This window comes from Gadus chalcogrammus, chromosome 1 (assembly GCF_026213295.1).
Source record: "Gadus chalcogrammus isolate NIFS_2021 chromosome 1, NIFS_Gcha_1.0, whole genome shotgun sequence".
NCBI classification, from domain to species: domain Eukaryota; kingdom Metazoa; phylum Chordata; class Actinopteri; order Gadiformes; family Gadidae; genus Gadus; species Gadus chalcogrammus.
Window position 1 is genome coordinate 21,515,364 of NC_079412.1, and position 15,000 is coordinate 21,530,363.

General features: G+C 47.2%; 2 protein-coding genes across 14 annotated transcripts in view; one reads left to right on the plus strand and one right to left on the minus strand.

Annotated features, from left to right (window-relative positions):
• The window catches only part of LOC130386752 (extracellular sulfatase Sulf-2-like), a 27,153-nt gene extending 17,954 nt beyond the window's left edge, over window positions 1-9,199 (plus strand). For 5 of the 12 annotated variants that reach the window (XM_056595738.1, XM_056595737.1, XM_056595741.1 and 2 more), the window contains 14 exons: window positions 175-250; window positions 874-1,011; window positions 1,267-1,323; window positions 1,850-1,979; window positions 2,454-2,688; window positions 2,945-3,134; window positions 3,274-3,370; window positions 3,447-3,541; window positions 3,936-4,105; window positions 4,384-4,526; window positions 5,963-6,086; window positions 6,925-6,961; window positions 7,490-7,546; window positions 8,007-9,199. In XM_056595738.1, coding sequence (XP_056451713.1) covers window positions 175-250; window positions 874-1,011; window positions 1,267-1,323; window positions 1,850-1,979; window positions 2,454-2,688; window positions 2,945-3,134; window positions 3,274-3,370; window positions 3,447-3,541; window positions 3,936-4,105; window positions 4,384-4,526; window positions 5,963-6,086; window positions 6,925-6,961; window positions 7,490-7,546; window positions 8,007-8,037 — 1,580 coding nt within the window. In that variant the 3' untranslated portion in view covers window positions 8,038-9,199. Of the gene's footprint in view, window positions 1-174; window positions 251-873; window positions 1,012-1,266; window positions 1,328-1,849; window positions 1,980-2,453; window positions 2,689-2,944; window positions 3,135-3,273; window positions 3,371-3,446; window positions 3,542-3,935; window positions 4,106-4,383; window positions 4,527-5,962; window positions 6,087-6,924; window positions 6,962-7,489; window positions 7,547-8,006 lie in introns of those variants that run through there. The other 7 variants (XM_056595742.1, XM_056595743.1, XM_056595749.1 and 4 more) reach the window with 7 other exon arrangements.
• Window positions 9,200-9,313: 114 nt separating this feature from the next.
• The window catches only part of LOC130386726 (myosin-7B-like), a 27,728-nt gene continuing 22,041 nt past the window's right edge, over window positions 9,314-15,000 (minus strand). The window contains exons 36-46 of one of the 2 annotated variants that reach the window (XM_056595736.1): window positions 14,585-14,709; window positions 14,330-14,445; window positions 13,911-14,097; window positions 13,121-13,330; window positions 12,890-13,015; window positions 12,343-12,433; window positions 11,703-11,782; window positions 11,343-11,447; window positions 10,667-10,762; window positions 9,875-10,009; window positions 9,314-9,726 (exon numbers count right to left, since the gene is read on the minus strand). In XM_056595736.1, coding sequence (XP_056451711.1) covers window positions 9,715-9,726; window positions 9,875-10,009; window positions 10,667-10,762; window positions 11,343-11,447; window positions 11,703-11,782; window positions 12,343-12,433; window positions 12,890-13,015; window positions 13,121-13,330; window positions 13,911-14,097; window positions 14,330-14,445; window positions 14,585-14,709 — 1,283 coding nt within the window. In that variant the 3' untranslated portion in view covers window positions 9,314-9,714. Of the gene's footprint in view, window positions 9,727-9,865; window positions 10,010-10,666; window positions 10,763-11,342; window positions 11,448-11,702; window positions 11,783-12,342; window positions 12,434-12,889; window positions 13,016-13,120; window positions 13,331-13,910; window positions 14,098-14,329; window positions 14,446-14,584; window positions 14,710-15,000 lie in introns of both variants that reach the window. The other variant, XM_056595735.1, reaches the window with a different exon arrangement.

The following is a 15,000-nucleotide window of genomic DNA, read 5'->3' on the forward strand; positions in this document are numbered from 1 at the left end:
CAATATCACTTCAACCTCACCAGAGCCTATTGCAATATTTAAATATTAGTACTTTTATAAAACTGTGTGTGTGTGTGTGTGTGTGTGTGTGTGTGTGTGTGTGTGTGTGTGTGTGTGTGTGTGTGTGTGTGTGTGTGTGTGTGTGTGTGTGTGTGTGTGTGTGTGTGTTTCCAGGGAAGTCGATGCCGTATGAGTTTGACATCAGAGTCCCGTTCTACATCCGAGGCCCGAACGTGGGCCAGGGAACCATGTAGGAACAACACCAGCAGGACCAATAGATATCTATATCTATAACCACATCAATATTGATATAGATCTATATATATGACAGATCTATATAGCTATCTAGATCTATAACCACATCTATATTGATATAGATCTATATATATGTCAGATCTATATAGATATCTATATATATAATGATATCTATATTGATATAGAACTATATATATATATATGACAGATCTATATAGATATCTATGTCTATAACCAGATCTATATTGATATAGATCTATACATATATGACAGATCTATATAGATGTATATAGATATCTATAACCATAGCTATATTGATATAGTTCTATGTATATGACAGATGTATATGGATATCTTCATCTTTATAAAGGGTAATACTGAAACAGTATGTGTTGATATGGATCCTCCTGGGTCTGAAATAAAGAATTATATTAGTATGGTTGGATTATTGGCACATGAAAGGCTGAAGGCGTAGCAATGACCCACTGTACCGGAAAGCTTTTAAAACAAGAGTGTGTGTGTGTGTGTGTGTGTGTGTGTGTGTGTGTGTGTGTGTGTGTGTGTGTGTGTGTGTGTGTGTGTGTGTGTGTGTGTGTGTGTGTGTGTGTGTGTGTGCAGTAACCCCCACATGGTCCTGAACATCGACCTGGCCCCCACCATCCTGGACATGGCCGGTCTGGACGCCCCGTGGGACATGGACGGGAAGTCTGTCCTCTCCCTGCTGGACAGACACACACCCGCCAACAGGTACCCTAGGTCTGTCTCTCTCTCTCTCTCTCCGTCTCTCTGTCTCTCTGTCTGTCTCTATGTCTCTATGTCTCTATGTCTCTATGTCTCTACGTCTCTACGTCTCTACGCCTCTACGTCTCTACGTCTCTACGTCCCTACGTCCCTACATCTCTACGTCTCTCTGTCTGAAAAAAATAGTTGGAAAAGAAAAAATAATAATCAGAAAGACAATATAGAATCTAAGGAACTGGTGCAGATGTTTAAAACTTGTTCACTCCTCAGGTTTCAGGTGGTGAAGAAATCCAAACCATGGAGAGACTCTTTCCTGGTCGAAAGAGGGTAACCTTTATAAATATTACTAACTAATATCGTTATTATTATTAATAATAACTAATGTCATTATTATGTGTTCACATTAATCTTAAAAGGGTAAACATTTTTTATTATTATCATTATTATTAACTAACATTGATATTATAATTCATAATAAATTGTTGTTATGTGTTCACATTCATCTTAAGAGGGTAAACCATTATTATTATTATTATTATTATTATTATAAATAACTAATATCATTATTATGTGTTCATATTCATCTTAAGAGGGTAAATCCTTTTTTTAAATTTGTATTATTAATAACTAACATCATAATTATGTGTTCATATTCAACAAGAGGGTAAATCATTATTAATAGCTAACATGATAATTATGTGTTCAAATTCATCAAGAGGCTAAATCATTCTTCTTATTATTAATAAGTAACATTGTTCCTATTCATCCAGACATGCTGTTATCAAGTTCTCGCTCACTGTTGCTGTGAACTACGATGAGTCAGAGAGCTGTGTTTTGATTGGCTACCTGACAGGAAGTTGCTGCCCCAGCGTGTGGACGGACAGGAAGTGTCCCAGGAGGAGAACTTCCTGCCCAAACACCAACGTGTGAAAGACCTGTGTCAGAGGAACGAGTACCAGACCCCCTGTCAGCAGACGGGACAGGTACTTTTCGAGTACCACTAGAATAAGTAGTACTAGTACTAGTGGTGGTACTTATACTCTAGTACCACTAGAATGAGTAGTACTGGTACTAGTGGTGGTACTTATACCCTGGTACCACTAGAAAGAGTATTACTAGTACTAGTGGTGGTACTTATACCCTAGTACCTCTAGAATGAGTATTACTATTACTAGTGCTGGTACTTATACTGTAGTACCACTGGTACTAGTAGTGGTTCCCTAGTTCCACTAGAATGAGTAGTACTATTACTAGAAGTGGTACCACTGCTTAAATCAGTCATGGAATGGAAAAGCTTGGAATGATTCATACCGAAATTACTATTACATTGTGTGTGTGTGTGTGTGTGTGTGTGTGTGTGTGTGTGTGTGTGTGTGTGTGTGTGTGTGTGTGTGTGTGTGTGTGTGTGTGTGTGTGTGTGTGTGTGTGTGTGCGTTCCCCTGTGTGTGTGTGAGTAGAAGTGGCAGTGTGTAGAGGACTCCACAGGGAAGCTGCGCCTTCACAAATGTAAGACGGAAGGGGGCGTGGCCAAGAGCTTCCAGAAGGGTCCGCCCAAACACCTGCGTCCAATCAGCATCAAGTCCCAGCTGTACCAGCGGAGGATGGGGTCATGTGACTGCGGCGGCCCGGCGGTGAGGCCACGCCCCTCCTCACTGCGGCCCTTCAAGAAGAAGTTCCTCGTCTCCAAGAAGAGTGAGTCCTGCCTCTCATTGGCCGGTGGATCCTAGACAGGAGGTCAGGGATCTAGGACCCCCTGGTCTTGTACTGGTGGGCTATCGTGGACCCGGGTTCCCAAAGGTGGACTCCATGGTGGAGTGATGTCTGGGGGGACTCTCATCGCCCTCTAGTGGGCGATGTCAGTACTGCACCGTGCTCCTCTAGACGTCCCCTCAGGTCATCAGCCTCTGGTTGTTTCTTTGTTTGTTTGTTTATTTGTTTGTTGGTCCAGAACTCAAAGTGCTGAAGAGCTACTCCCGAAACCGCTTCAGCCGCTCGGTGTCCAGTTACCAGGGCAACCACAGCCTGCTGGGCGGGGCCACCAGGCAGCCAATCAGCCATCAGTCTGATGAGGACTCCAGCGGAATGGGAGGAGTCCCCAGCACCCTGGCTCCGCCCAAATCCATCAGGGTGACAGAGAGGTGTGTGTCTGTGTGCGTGTGTATGATACAATGCCGAGCAATCTGACAGTTGATTTGTGTACGACTACACCAATCTGTGTGTGTGTGTGTGTGTGTGTGTGTGTGTGTGTGTGTGTGTGTGTGTGTGTGTGTGCAATAGGTGTTCTATCCTAGCCAACGACACGGTGAGCTGTGATACCGGTCTGTACCAGTCCATACAGGCCTGGAAGGACCACAAGCTGCGCATAGACCACCAGGTACTGCTGACTGACTGACTGACTGACTTTTTCTTTGCTACCGACCGGTTGTCTGACATCTGTCTCGTCCAATAAGATCGAGACGCTGCAGACGAAGATAAAGAACTTGAGGGAGGTCAGAGGTCATTTGAAGAAGGCCCGCCCCCTGAAGTGTAACTGTAACAAATACAAGTAAGTTACACACGCACGCACGAATGCACGCACTCAATCACGCACGCATACACACACACACAGAGACTCAGACAGAGACTCACACACACACACAGACAGACACACGCCCACGCACAGGTACGCACACACATACAGACACACACACACACACGTATACACACACACACATGCACAATAACGGTGTTTGGGTGGTGTCTGTCCCATGTATAACGGTGTTTGGGTGGTGTCTGTCCCATGTATAACGGTGTTTGGGTGGTGTCTGTCCCATGTATAACGGTGTTTGGGTGGTGTATGTCCCATGTATAACGGTGTTTGGGTGGTGTCTGTCCCATGTATAACGGTGTTTGGGTGGTGTCTGTCCCATGTATAACGGTGTTTGGGTGGTGTTTGTCAGGAGGCTGGGTGCAGCTGGTCAGAGGGCGTGGCTGCTGAAGGAGCAGAGGAGGAGGAAGAAGATGAGGAAGGTCATGAAGAGGATGAAGAACAACGACACATGTTCGATGCCCGGACTGACCTGCTTCACCCACGACAACCAGCACTGGCAGACCCCACCCTACTGGACCTGTGAGACCCCCCCCCCCCCCCCCCCCCCACACACATGCACACGCACATGCGCACACACACACACACACACACACACACACACACACACACACACACACACACACACACACACACACACACACACACACACACACACACACACACACACACACACACACACACACACATATGCTTGCACGAAGGCATGAAGGCACACAGTAAGACCTACATCTTTATTATTCTGTGTGTAATATTATGTATAATCTATATTGTGTGTGTGTGTGTGTGTGTGTGTGTAGTGGGGTCGTTCTGTGCCTGCACCAGTGCTAACAACAACACCTACTGGTGTCTGCGGACCATCAACACCACACACAACTTCCTGTTCTGTGAGTTCGCCACCGGCTTCCTGGAGTACTTTGACCTCAACACCGACCCCTACCAGGTACACACATGCACAGAGACATGAACACACACGCACGCACAGACGCATGAACACACACACACACACAGAGGGATGAGCACACACACACACACACGCACAGAGGCATTAACGCACACACACGTACATCATGTATCAGAGGCTCGTATCAAAGCGACTCCAGTGGTCCACACAGAGAGAGAGACTCTACAGAGCTCACTACCAGCCTCCTGGAGTAGTCTAGACAGTGTCTCTCTCTCTCTATACAGGTTGATGGTCTCTCTCTATACAGGCTGATGGTCTCTCTCTATACAGGATGATGGTCTCTCTCTCTATACAGGATGATGGTCTCTCTCTATACAGGATGATGGTCTCTCTCTACAGGTTTATGGTCTCTCTCTCTACAGGATGAAGGTCTCTCTCTACAGGTTGATGGTCTCTCTCTCTAGAGGATGATGTTCTCTCTCTCTCTAGAGGATTATGGTCTCTCTCTCTCTAGAGGATGATGGTCTCTCTAGAGGATGATCGTCTCTCTCTATACAGGATGATGGTCTCTCTCTAGAGGATGATGGTCTCTCTCTAGAGGATGATGGTCTCTCTAGAGGATGATGGTCTCTCTCTAGAGGATGATGGTCTCTCTCTCTTGAGGATGATGGTCTCTCTATACAGGATGAAGGTCTCTCTCTATACAGGATGATGGTCTCTCTCTCTAGAGGATGATGGTCTCTCTCTAGAGGATGGTGGTCTCTCTCTAGAGGATGATGGTGGTCTCTCTCTAGAGGATGATGGTCCCTCTCTCTAGAGGATGATGGTCTCTCTCTCTCTAGAGGATGATGGTCTCTCTCTCTCTAGAGGATGATGGTCTCTCTCGCTCTAGAGGATGATGGTCTCTCTCTCTAGAGTATGTTGTTCTCTCTCTAGAGGATGATGGTCTCTCTCTCTCTAGAGGATGATGGTCTCTCTCTCTCTAGAGGATGATGGTCTCTCTCTCTCTAGAGGATGATGGTCTCTCTCTCTCTAGAGTATGATGGTCTCTCTCTACCCAGATGATGTTGATGATGATGGTCTCTTTCTCTCCAGATGATGATGATGATGATAGTCTCTCTCTTCAGATGATGATGATGATGACGCTCTCTCGCTCCAGATGATGATGATGATGACGACTGTCTCTCTCCAGATGATGATGATAGTCTCTCTCTCTCTCTCTCTTCAGATGATGATGATGATGATGACGGTCTCTCTCTTCAGATGATGATGATGACGGTCTCTCTCTCTCTTCAGATGATGATGATGATGATGATGACGGTCTCTCTCCAGATGATGATGATTATGATAGTCTCACTCTCTCTCTTCAGATGATGATGATCATGATGACGGTCTCTCTCTCCAGATGATGATGATGATGATGACGGTCTCTCTCTCCAGATGATGATGATGGTAGTCTCTCTCTCCCTCTCCAGATGATGAATGCGGTCAGTTCTCTGGACAGGACGATGCTAAACCTGCTGCACGTCCAGCTGATGGAGCTGAGAGGCTGCAGGGGCCACAGGCAGTGTAACCCCCGCACGCGCTCAGTAGAGCCCGGTACGACCCCACACACGCACAAACACACACTGTAACCCCCGCACGCGCTCAGTAGAGCCCGGTACGACCCCACACACCAACACACACTGTAACCCCCGCACGCGCTCAGTAGAGCCCGGTACGACCCCACACACCAACACACACTGTAACCCCCGCACGCGCTCAGTAGAGCCCGGTACGACCCCACACACCAACACACACTGTAACCCCCGCACGCGCTCAGTAGAGCCCGGTACGACCCCACACACACACACACACACACACACACACACACACACACACACACACACACACACACACACACACACACACACACACACACACACACACACACACACACACACACACACACACACACACACACACACACACACACACAGTAACCCCCGCACGCACTCAGTACGACCCCACACACACACACACACAGTGTAACCCCCGCACGCGCTCAGTAGAGCCTGGTAATACCCCACACACACACACACACTGTAACCCCCGCACGCGCTCAGTAGAGCCCGGTACGACCCCACACACACACACACACACTGTAACCCCCGCACGCGCTCAGTAGAGCCCGGTCCGACCCCACACACACACACACACACTGTAACCCCCGCACGCGCTCAGTAGAGCCCGGTACGACCCCACACACACACACACACGCACTGTAACCCCCGCACGTGCTCAGTAGAGCCCGGTAGAGTGATGTTTAGTTTTCAGTTTGTAGAATGTTCTTCACAATGTTTACTAATGGTGACCGAATGTTTTACTGACCAATCAAATAACATTTAAAAATGCCGGGTGATGATTTGTTAGTAACCAATCAAACTGTTTTGTTTAGCAGGTGGACAGGAACATGGCAGCTTTGATGATTACAGGTAAACACACATACACACACATACACACCTACACACACACACGCACGCACGAAGGCACGCCAAGCGCACCCGCACAGACGTACACAGTGCATGTGAAATTTGTCTTTTCCATTATTTCCCTTCCCGCTTTGGGCTGTGGTGCTTCTGCTGAGAAAGAGAGTGTAGCAGAGTGTGTTACAGTGTGTGTGTTTGTGTGATAGAGTGTGTAGCAGAGTGTGTCACGGTGTGTGTGTGTGTGTATTACAGAGTGTGTAGCCGAGTATTTCACGGTGTGTGTGTGTGTGTGTGTGTGTGTGTGTGTGTTACAGAGTGTGTAAAAGAGTGTGTCACAGTGTTTGTGTCACGTGTGTGTTACATATTGTTTATCAGTGTGTCTCGCAGAGTATTTCACTGTGTGTGTGTGTGTGTGTGTGTGTGTGTGTGTGTGTGTGTTACAGAGTGTGTAAAAGAGTGTGTCACAGTGTTTGTGTCACGTGTGTGTTACAGAGTGTGTAACAGTGTAACACGTGTGTGTGTTTGTTGCATCAGGATGTTTGAGAGGAAGAAATGGCCAAAAGTCAAGAGACCCTCCTCACCCAGAACCTTGTGAGTTCCCTCCTCCCTCCCCCTCTACCCCCCCTCTTTGCCTTCTCCCCCCTTTCTCTCTCTCTCTCTCTCCCTCTCTCTCTCTCTCTCTCCCTCTCCCTCTCCCTCTCCCTCTCCCTCTCCCTCTCTCTCTCTCCCTCCCCTAATCTGTCTCACTGTAGTGTGTGTTTGTAGTGTGTTTAGTGTCAGTCAGCTGTCTGCCTGCTTGTCTGCCTGCTTGCATGTCTGTCAGCCTACCAGTCTGCCTGTCTGTTTGTCTGTCTGTCTCTCTGTTCGATTTTGTTACTTTTCAAAAACAACCATCCTTAGAGATGCCTTTGACCTGGAAAGGCTTTCGTTTTGATGTGTGTGTGTGTGTGTGTGTGTGTGTGTGTGTGTGTGTGTGTGTGTGTGTGTGTGTGTGTGTGTGTGTGTGTGTGTGTGTGTGTGTGTGTGTGTGTGTGTGTGTGTGTGTGTGTAGGGGTCAGATCTGGGATGGCTGGGAAGGTTAAACCTTCGTCTGGTTGGTCGACCGCTGACTCCGCCCTCTGCCAGAAGGACCTATCAGCCGCTGATGAAACGGGAGAGTTGCAAGGCGACCAAGCTCCTGTGTTGTAGGCCAGCCGATCATCTTCTGCCATATCTCTGACATCATTAACCCCACCCACTTTGCATCCAAGGGTGACTCAAGGATTGGACGGATTGAAGCTCCGCCCCTAAACACGTGACCTCTCCACGCCTGATTTCATCCTCCTACCATCCCAGGTGTTTGTGTGAGAGAGAGATTCTCCAGGGTCCAAGTACCTGTGTTCTGAAGGCATCTGATTGGATGAAACCTGTCAATCTAATTTACTTTGAAGTTTGATGAAGAAGACTCCTCTCCTCCCTTTCCTCTCCTCTCCTCTCCTCCCTCTCCTCTCCCTCTCATCCTCTCCTCTCCCCTAGGCGGCATTCTTGTAGTATTGTATTAATTGCTAAATAGTCATGACTAAATACTGTTTGTTTCTTGAGAGCCCCAGTAGGGAACAGGAACTGGTTTCTATGGACATTATGACCTCACTTCCTGCTGAACTGAGTTTCCTCTTCTAAACGAGTGTTTGTTTCTACGACAACGGGCCACCTGCCTGACATTCAAAGAACTTTGAAATATACTAATCTAATGACTACTTTACCGACGATGCAATGCAACTTCAGCCTGGGACCACGAAGCCAATCTGTGGAGCAGTCCCGCGGAACGCTGGAGAGAGAGAGAGAGAGAGAGAGAGAGAGAGAGAGAGGCAGTCCTGATCTAAAGCAGGGATGTGTTAGGGATGAATGGATACAGATGTGTTGTATTTACAGAGGTCGCAGCCCGCCACACAGAGGGTGTGTCGGTTTGAATCCTGGGTCAGACCCCACGCTGTTCTGCCCCGTGTCCCCGATCCAGTTCTCTGTCTCACACACACACCCGCTCGCTCACACACACACACACGCACACACACTGGATATGTAGACACATACATGCCCCTCCCCTAAAGAATTGTCGAGCTCTTTTAGCGGGTTAGCTTAGCGTAGGAGGGTTAGCATAGCACTGAGCAGATGAAGAGATTGTCAAGGAGAAGAATGTTCACTGGTGTACAGAGATGTACTGTAAGTTGGTTAGTTGTCAATAAAGTGTTTTATGATTGTGTTTCAACGCTCTTTAAATGTGTGTGTGTGTTTGTGTGTATGCACATTTGTGCGTCATTATTTCTGTGTTTTATTTCAGTACAGAAAGCAAATTTGAAAAGAAAAGTCAGAGTTGTGCAATTCAAACACACAAAACTTTATTCGTAAAGCACCAGCAACACACAAACCTTATTTGTAATGCACCACCAACACAAAAAAACTTTTTCATAAAGCACCATCAGCAGACAACTTTGTTCATAATCCATAATAGCTGACCTGTGACCTTAAAATAACTCATAACCCAACATGATCAAATTCACTTCAAACTATTCCAATGCTGACTTGAAAAAATTAATTTGAATTCACTGTCAATCTGATGGTCTCCATGGTGATATTGTGTTGATACTGGTAACTGTAGACAGTACACCAACAATCAGAAACACACGGATGACCTTTGAAACTCCACACATCATGGGCACACATGTGCACGCACACACACACACACACACACAGAGCAGCAGCGGTCCACCATGATGTCCTCCTCACTCAATGATCTGGAGACGCAGAGAAGAGTCATGAATTATATTCAGTTAATGTACAGTGTTTCTGTTTCCATGGCAATATCACAGATTACAAATGCTTCATACGATTGTTTAAAAAAAAATTACGGTACACCCACACACACAAGCTCACCATGGCCACCTTGGTGGTCTGCTGCCGGGTCCGGACTAGCAGCTTGCTGACGGTGGTCTCCGCCATTCCCGCGCGCTCCTCCGCATCGTCCAGCTCGTGCTGCATCTTCCTGACGCGCGTCACGTTGCTGCTCACCTGCTCCTCCTAGTGGACAGCAGCAGCACCGCACACATTCGCTCTATTAATAATACCTAATGAGGACTTTCCCCTGGGGGACAAAACACATCTGGTTCAGGGGTCTTATCAAAGCCCAGTCCTGTAGCGACCTTATGCCTGTAGAAACCTCCTCAATCGATTAGAAACATGTCGTATGGCAATATTAACCCTAAATTGAATATCGAAACTAGAATGCGTTTCGTCGTAACGAACTGTGAGAGTGTGCTTGCTAAAATGCTAACGACACAAAACACGAGACACTTGCTGAGGGAGATGTCCTCTATTTGCACGACCAGTTTCCAGTTCCTGGGACCTTCTGAAGCGGACTTGTCATTCATAGAATAATGTTTGCTGATTTCCATATTTCATTTTTTTCATAGAGCATGTCTATCAAGTCATGTGTCATTTTCCCCTGTGGTTATTTGGAAGAAGATTTTTAAAGTTCTCCATAACTTTCCTGTACAGAGAAATCTATCTTTCTCTGTATGGAAAAGGGACCAAGAGGTAGAAAAGTTCGGCTCAGTGAGTTTGGCTAATAATATACTGTATTACTGTATACCAAGCTTCAGTAATTGTCCTCTATCTGGGGCTTATCGATGTCTCCTAACTAAACACAACCTTCGGATGTCTCCTGATAGAGCCTACCGCGTTCTCTGACTGCCGCTTGTAGCTCTTGACTTTTGTCTGCAGTTTTTCTATCAGGTCCTGCATGTGCAGAAGAGTCTTCTGGTCTTCCTCTGTCTGAAAACAGTAAGAAAACCAGCAATACATGATCAGTATATGATCAGTACATGATCAATACTTGTTCTTTACAATAATACATGCATCTACATCATGTTTTCAAAATAATCTATACATTACTTGATACATTTTCTAAATACAATCTATCTAGTATTCTGTCATAAAACGAGTGCAGAAACCATTAGGGCAAGAGCAGCAGAGTGAAGAGCAGTAGAGTGAAGAGATGTTAAACAGACAGGAGCAGCAGAGTGAAGAGCAGTAGAGTGAAGAGATGTTAAACAGACAGTAGTAGTAGAGTCTGTTAAACAGACAGGAGCAGCAGAGTGAAGAGCAGTAGAGTGAAGAGATGTTAAACAGACAGGAGCAGTAGAGTGAAGAGATGTTAAACAGACAGTAGTAGTAGAGTCTGTTAAACAGACAGGAGCAGCAGAGTGAAGAGCAGTAGAGTGAAGAGATGTTAAACAGACAGGAGCAGTAGAGTGAAGAGATGTTAAACAGACAGGAGCAGTAGAGTGAAGAGCAGTAGAGTGAAGAGATGTTAAACAGACAGGAGTAGTCGAGTGACGAGCAGTAGATTGACCTGGTAGGTCAGCTCCTTGACTTTTCTCTCGTAACGCCGGGCCCCCTTCACAACCTCCTCGCTCTTCTTCTCCTCCAGCAGCAGTGCGGTCTCCAGCTCCCTCACCTGTTCACACAGGTGATAACACTCAGACCGGTACCTGGTCACACAGGTATTAACACTCAGACAGCTACCTAGTCACACAGGTAATACACTCAGACAGGTAGGCTCACCTGGTCGCACAGGTGATAACACTCAGGGAGCTACCTCACCTGGTAGCACACTGAGACAGGTAGTGTCGCCTGGTACACAGACACTCTGGTTCACTCAGACACCCTGGTTCACTCAGACTCTGGTTGGATGTTTGAAGGCGTCACTCACTCTGCTCTCCAGTTTGTGGAGCTGTTTCTTCCCTCCCTTCAGCGCCATCTGCTCCGATTCATCCAGACGCACCTGAAGGTCTGGAGCACAAACACATGCCATCAGGACCTGTAGCTTATACACACAGGTAGAGGGTCTGTAGACAGGTAGACAGTATGGTGACAGGTAGACAGTATGAAGACAGGTAGACAGTATGAAGACAGATAGACAGTATGGAGACAGATAGACAGTTTGAAGACAGGTAGACAGTATGGAGACAGGTAGACAGTATGAAGAAAGGTAGACAGTATGGAGACAGGTAGACAGTATGGAGAAAGGTAGGCAGTATGAAGACAGGTAGACAGTATGAAGACAGATAGACAGTATGGAGACAGGTAGACAGTATGGAGACAGGTAGACAGTATGAAGACAGGTAGACAGTATGGAGACAGGTAGACAGTATGGAGAAAGGTAGGCAGTATGAAGACAGGTAGACAGTATGGAGACAGGTAGACAGTATGAAGACAGGTAGACAGTATGGTAGACAGTATGTAGACAGGTAGAAAGTATGTAGACAGGTACACACTATGGTGACAGGTAAACAGAATGATAGACAGGTGAACGGTATGACAGACAGGTGGACAGCATGTGAGACAGGTACCTCTGACAGTGGTCTCCATGTTCTTCTTCATCCTCTCCAACGCCGTGGTGCTGTCCTGCTCCTTCTTCAGCTCCTCGGCCATCAGGGCCGCCTGCAGGACGAGGAGAACATAATGAAGATACATGTTCTACTGGAGGAGGAGTAGGAGGAGGAGAACATGATGAAGATACATGTTCTACTGGAGGAGGACGAGGAGGGGAACATGATGAAGATACATGTTGTACTGGAGGAGGAGGAGGAGGAGGAGGAGGAAGAGAACATGATGAAGATACATATTCTACTGGAGGAGAACATGATGAAGATACATGTTGTACTGGAGGAGGAGGAGGAGGAGGAGGAGGAGGAGGAGAACATGATGAAGATACATGTTCTACTGGAGGAGGAGGAGGAGGAGGAGGAGGAGGAGGAGGAGGAGGAGGAGGAGGAGAAGGAGGAGGAGGAGGAGGAGGAGGAGGAGAACATAATGAAGATACATGTTGTACTGGAGGTTACATGTTGTACTCAGTGGTTATTGGTTAGTGGTTAGTGGTGGCTGTAGGTGACTCACGTCGGTGAGGGCCTTCTTGGCCTTGTCGCTGGTGGAGCGTCCCTCCTGTACGGCCTCCTCCACCTCCCCCACCAGCACCACCAGCTCCGCCTCCAGCTTCCGCTTCATGGCCACCAGGCCAGACACCTGCCGGGGTCAAAGGTCAACGGGTCAGTGTCACCATATTCACACAGACTATGTTTGTGCGTGTGTGTGAGTGTGTGTGTGCGTGTGTGTACCACAGGGTCTCACCTGGGTGTTGAGGTGGTTGGCTCTCTCGATGGCCTCTACTAGCTCGTGTTCAGCCATCTTGTGGGCGTGGTCAGACTGTTCCAGAGCACTCCGTAGCTCCGCCTCCTCAGCAAGGAGCAGTGAGCAGCGACGCTCCACCAACACCACCTGCTCCTTCAGCTGATTGGTCAGCTGGAACTTGTCATCCAGCTCCACCTGTTGCTCTTTCACCTGGACACACCAACCAGCTAGTTAGTCCTATTAACTAGTGGACCTGGAAACACCAACCAGCTAGTTAGTCCTATTAACTAGTGGACCTGGACACACCAACCAGCTAGTTAGTTATATTAACTAGTGGACCTGGACACTACAACCAGCTAGTTAGTACAATAACTAGTGGACCTGGACACACCAACCAGCTAGTTATTCATATTAACTAGTGGACCTGGACACACCAACCAGCTAGTTATTCCTATTAACTAGTGGACCTGGACACATCAACCAGCTAGTTATTCCTATTAACAAGTGGACCTGCGCACACCAACCAGCTAGTTATTCATTTTAACTAGTGGACCTGGACACACTGGACACACCAATCAGCTAGTTATTCCCATCAATTAGTGGACCTGGACAAACTAACCAGCTAGTTATTCCCATTAACTGCTGGACACACCAGGAGGAGCGTACCTTTGTCTACAGGTGAGTATTTGGGGCGTACATGTCTCTACAGGTGAGTATGAGGGGCGTACCTGTGTCTACAGGTGAGTATTTGGGGCGTACATGTCTCTACAGGTGAGTATGAGGGGCGTACCTGTGCCTGCAGGTGTCTGGTGAGCCTCATGCTCTCAGCGGCCTGGCGGTTGGCCTGGCTCAGCTGGAGCTCCATCTCGTTCAGATCCACCTCCATCTTCTTCCTGAGGCGGACCGCCTCGCCACGGCAACGCAGCTCCGCCTCCAGGCTGGTCTGCATGGCCTCCAGGGAGCGCTGGTGAGTATGCCTGACACGCACCATCACGATCAATATAGTATATGTTTATGGTTTATAATGTATTGTTTCAATGAACTAATGCCCCTCAGCATGCAGAGAGAAGCTCATTACTATTTTGGAACCTCCCTCATATTTCTTCATCATACACTCAATTTGTTCGAATTTACGAACAAATCGTAAACTCGAGCGATTTGTCCAAGTTTACAACGGATTTGGTCGTTGGTTTGGTTTGGTTTGGTTACCTGAGGTTGTCGATCTCTTCGTCCTTCTCTGAGATCTTTCTGTCGACCTCTGCTTTCATCTGATGGAACTCCAACTGGGCTTTCAGAGTCTTGCTCTCCTCGTGCTCCAGAGTTCCCTAGAGAACCGTGGAGCGTTAGTACCCCAACTGCTCTCCTCTTGAGAACCGTGGGCACTTTAACAACCACACTGATATATATATATAGGAGGTTATAAGATGGAGGTTGGGGGATGGAGGTTGTCAGAAGAAGGGTTACCTCTGCCTCCTCCAGAGCAGCTCTGATGTTGCTCTTCTCCACATCCAGAACCTTCTTGATCTTCTCCAGCTCGTGGATGGTCTTCCCTTCTCGACTTATCTGCTCTGTGAGCTCCACGATCTCCTCTGCAGACCAACACACATCTCTGATGTCTCAACACATCTGTGACATCTGTAACATCTGTAACATCTCTAAAATCTCAACACATCTCTAACATCTCTTACATCTCTAACTGTGCGTTCACACCAAAAGCTGTAAAGCGTTTTGAGCGATAAACGCCCATTCACTTTCTATTACACATGAGCGATAAAGCGTTTGGAGCGATAAAACGCTTGAGCGATAGCCTTAAAGCTGTAAAGCTGAAACTCTACTCCATGCAAATGAGCTCGTAGCGTTTCGGCTGTAAATGACCGCCA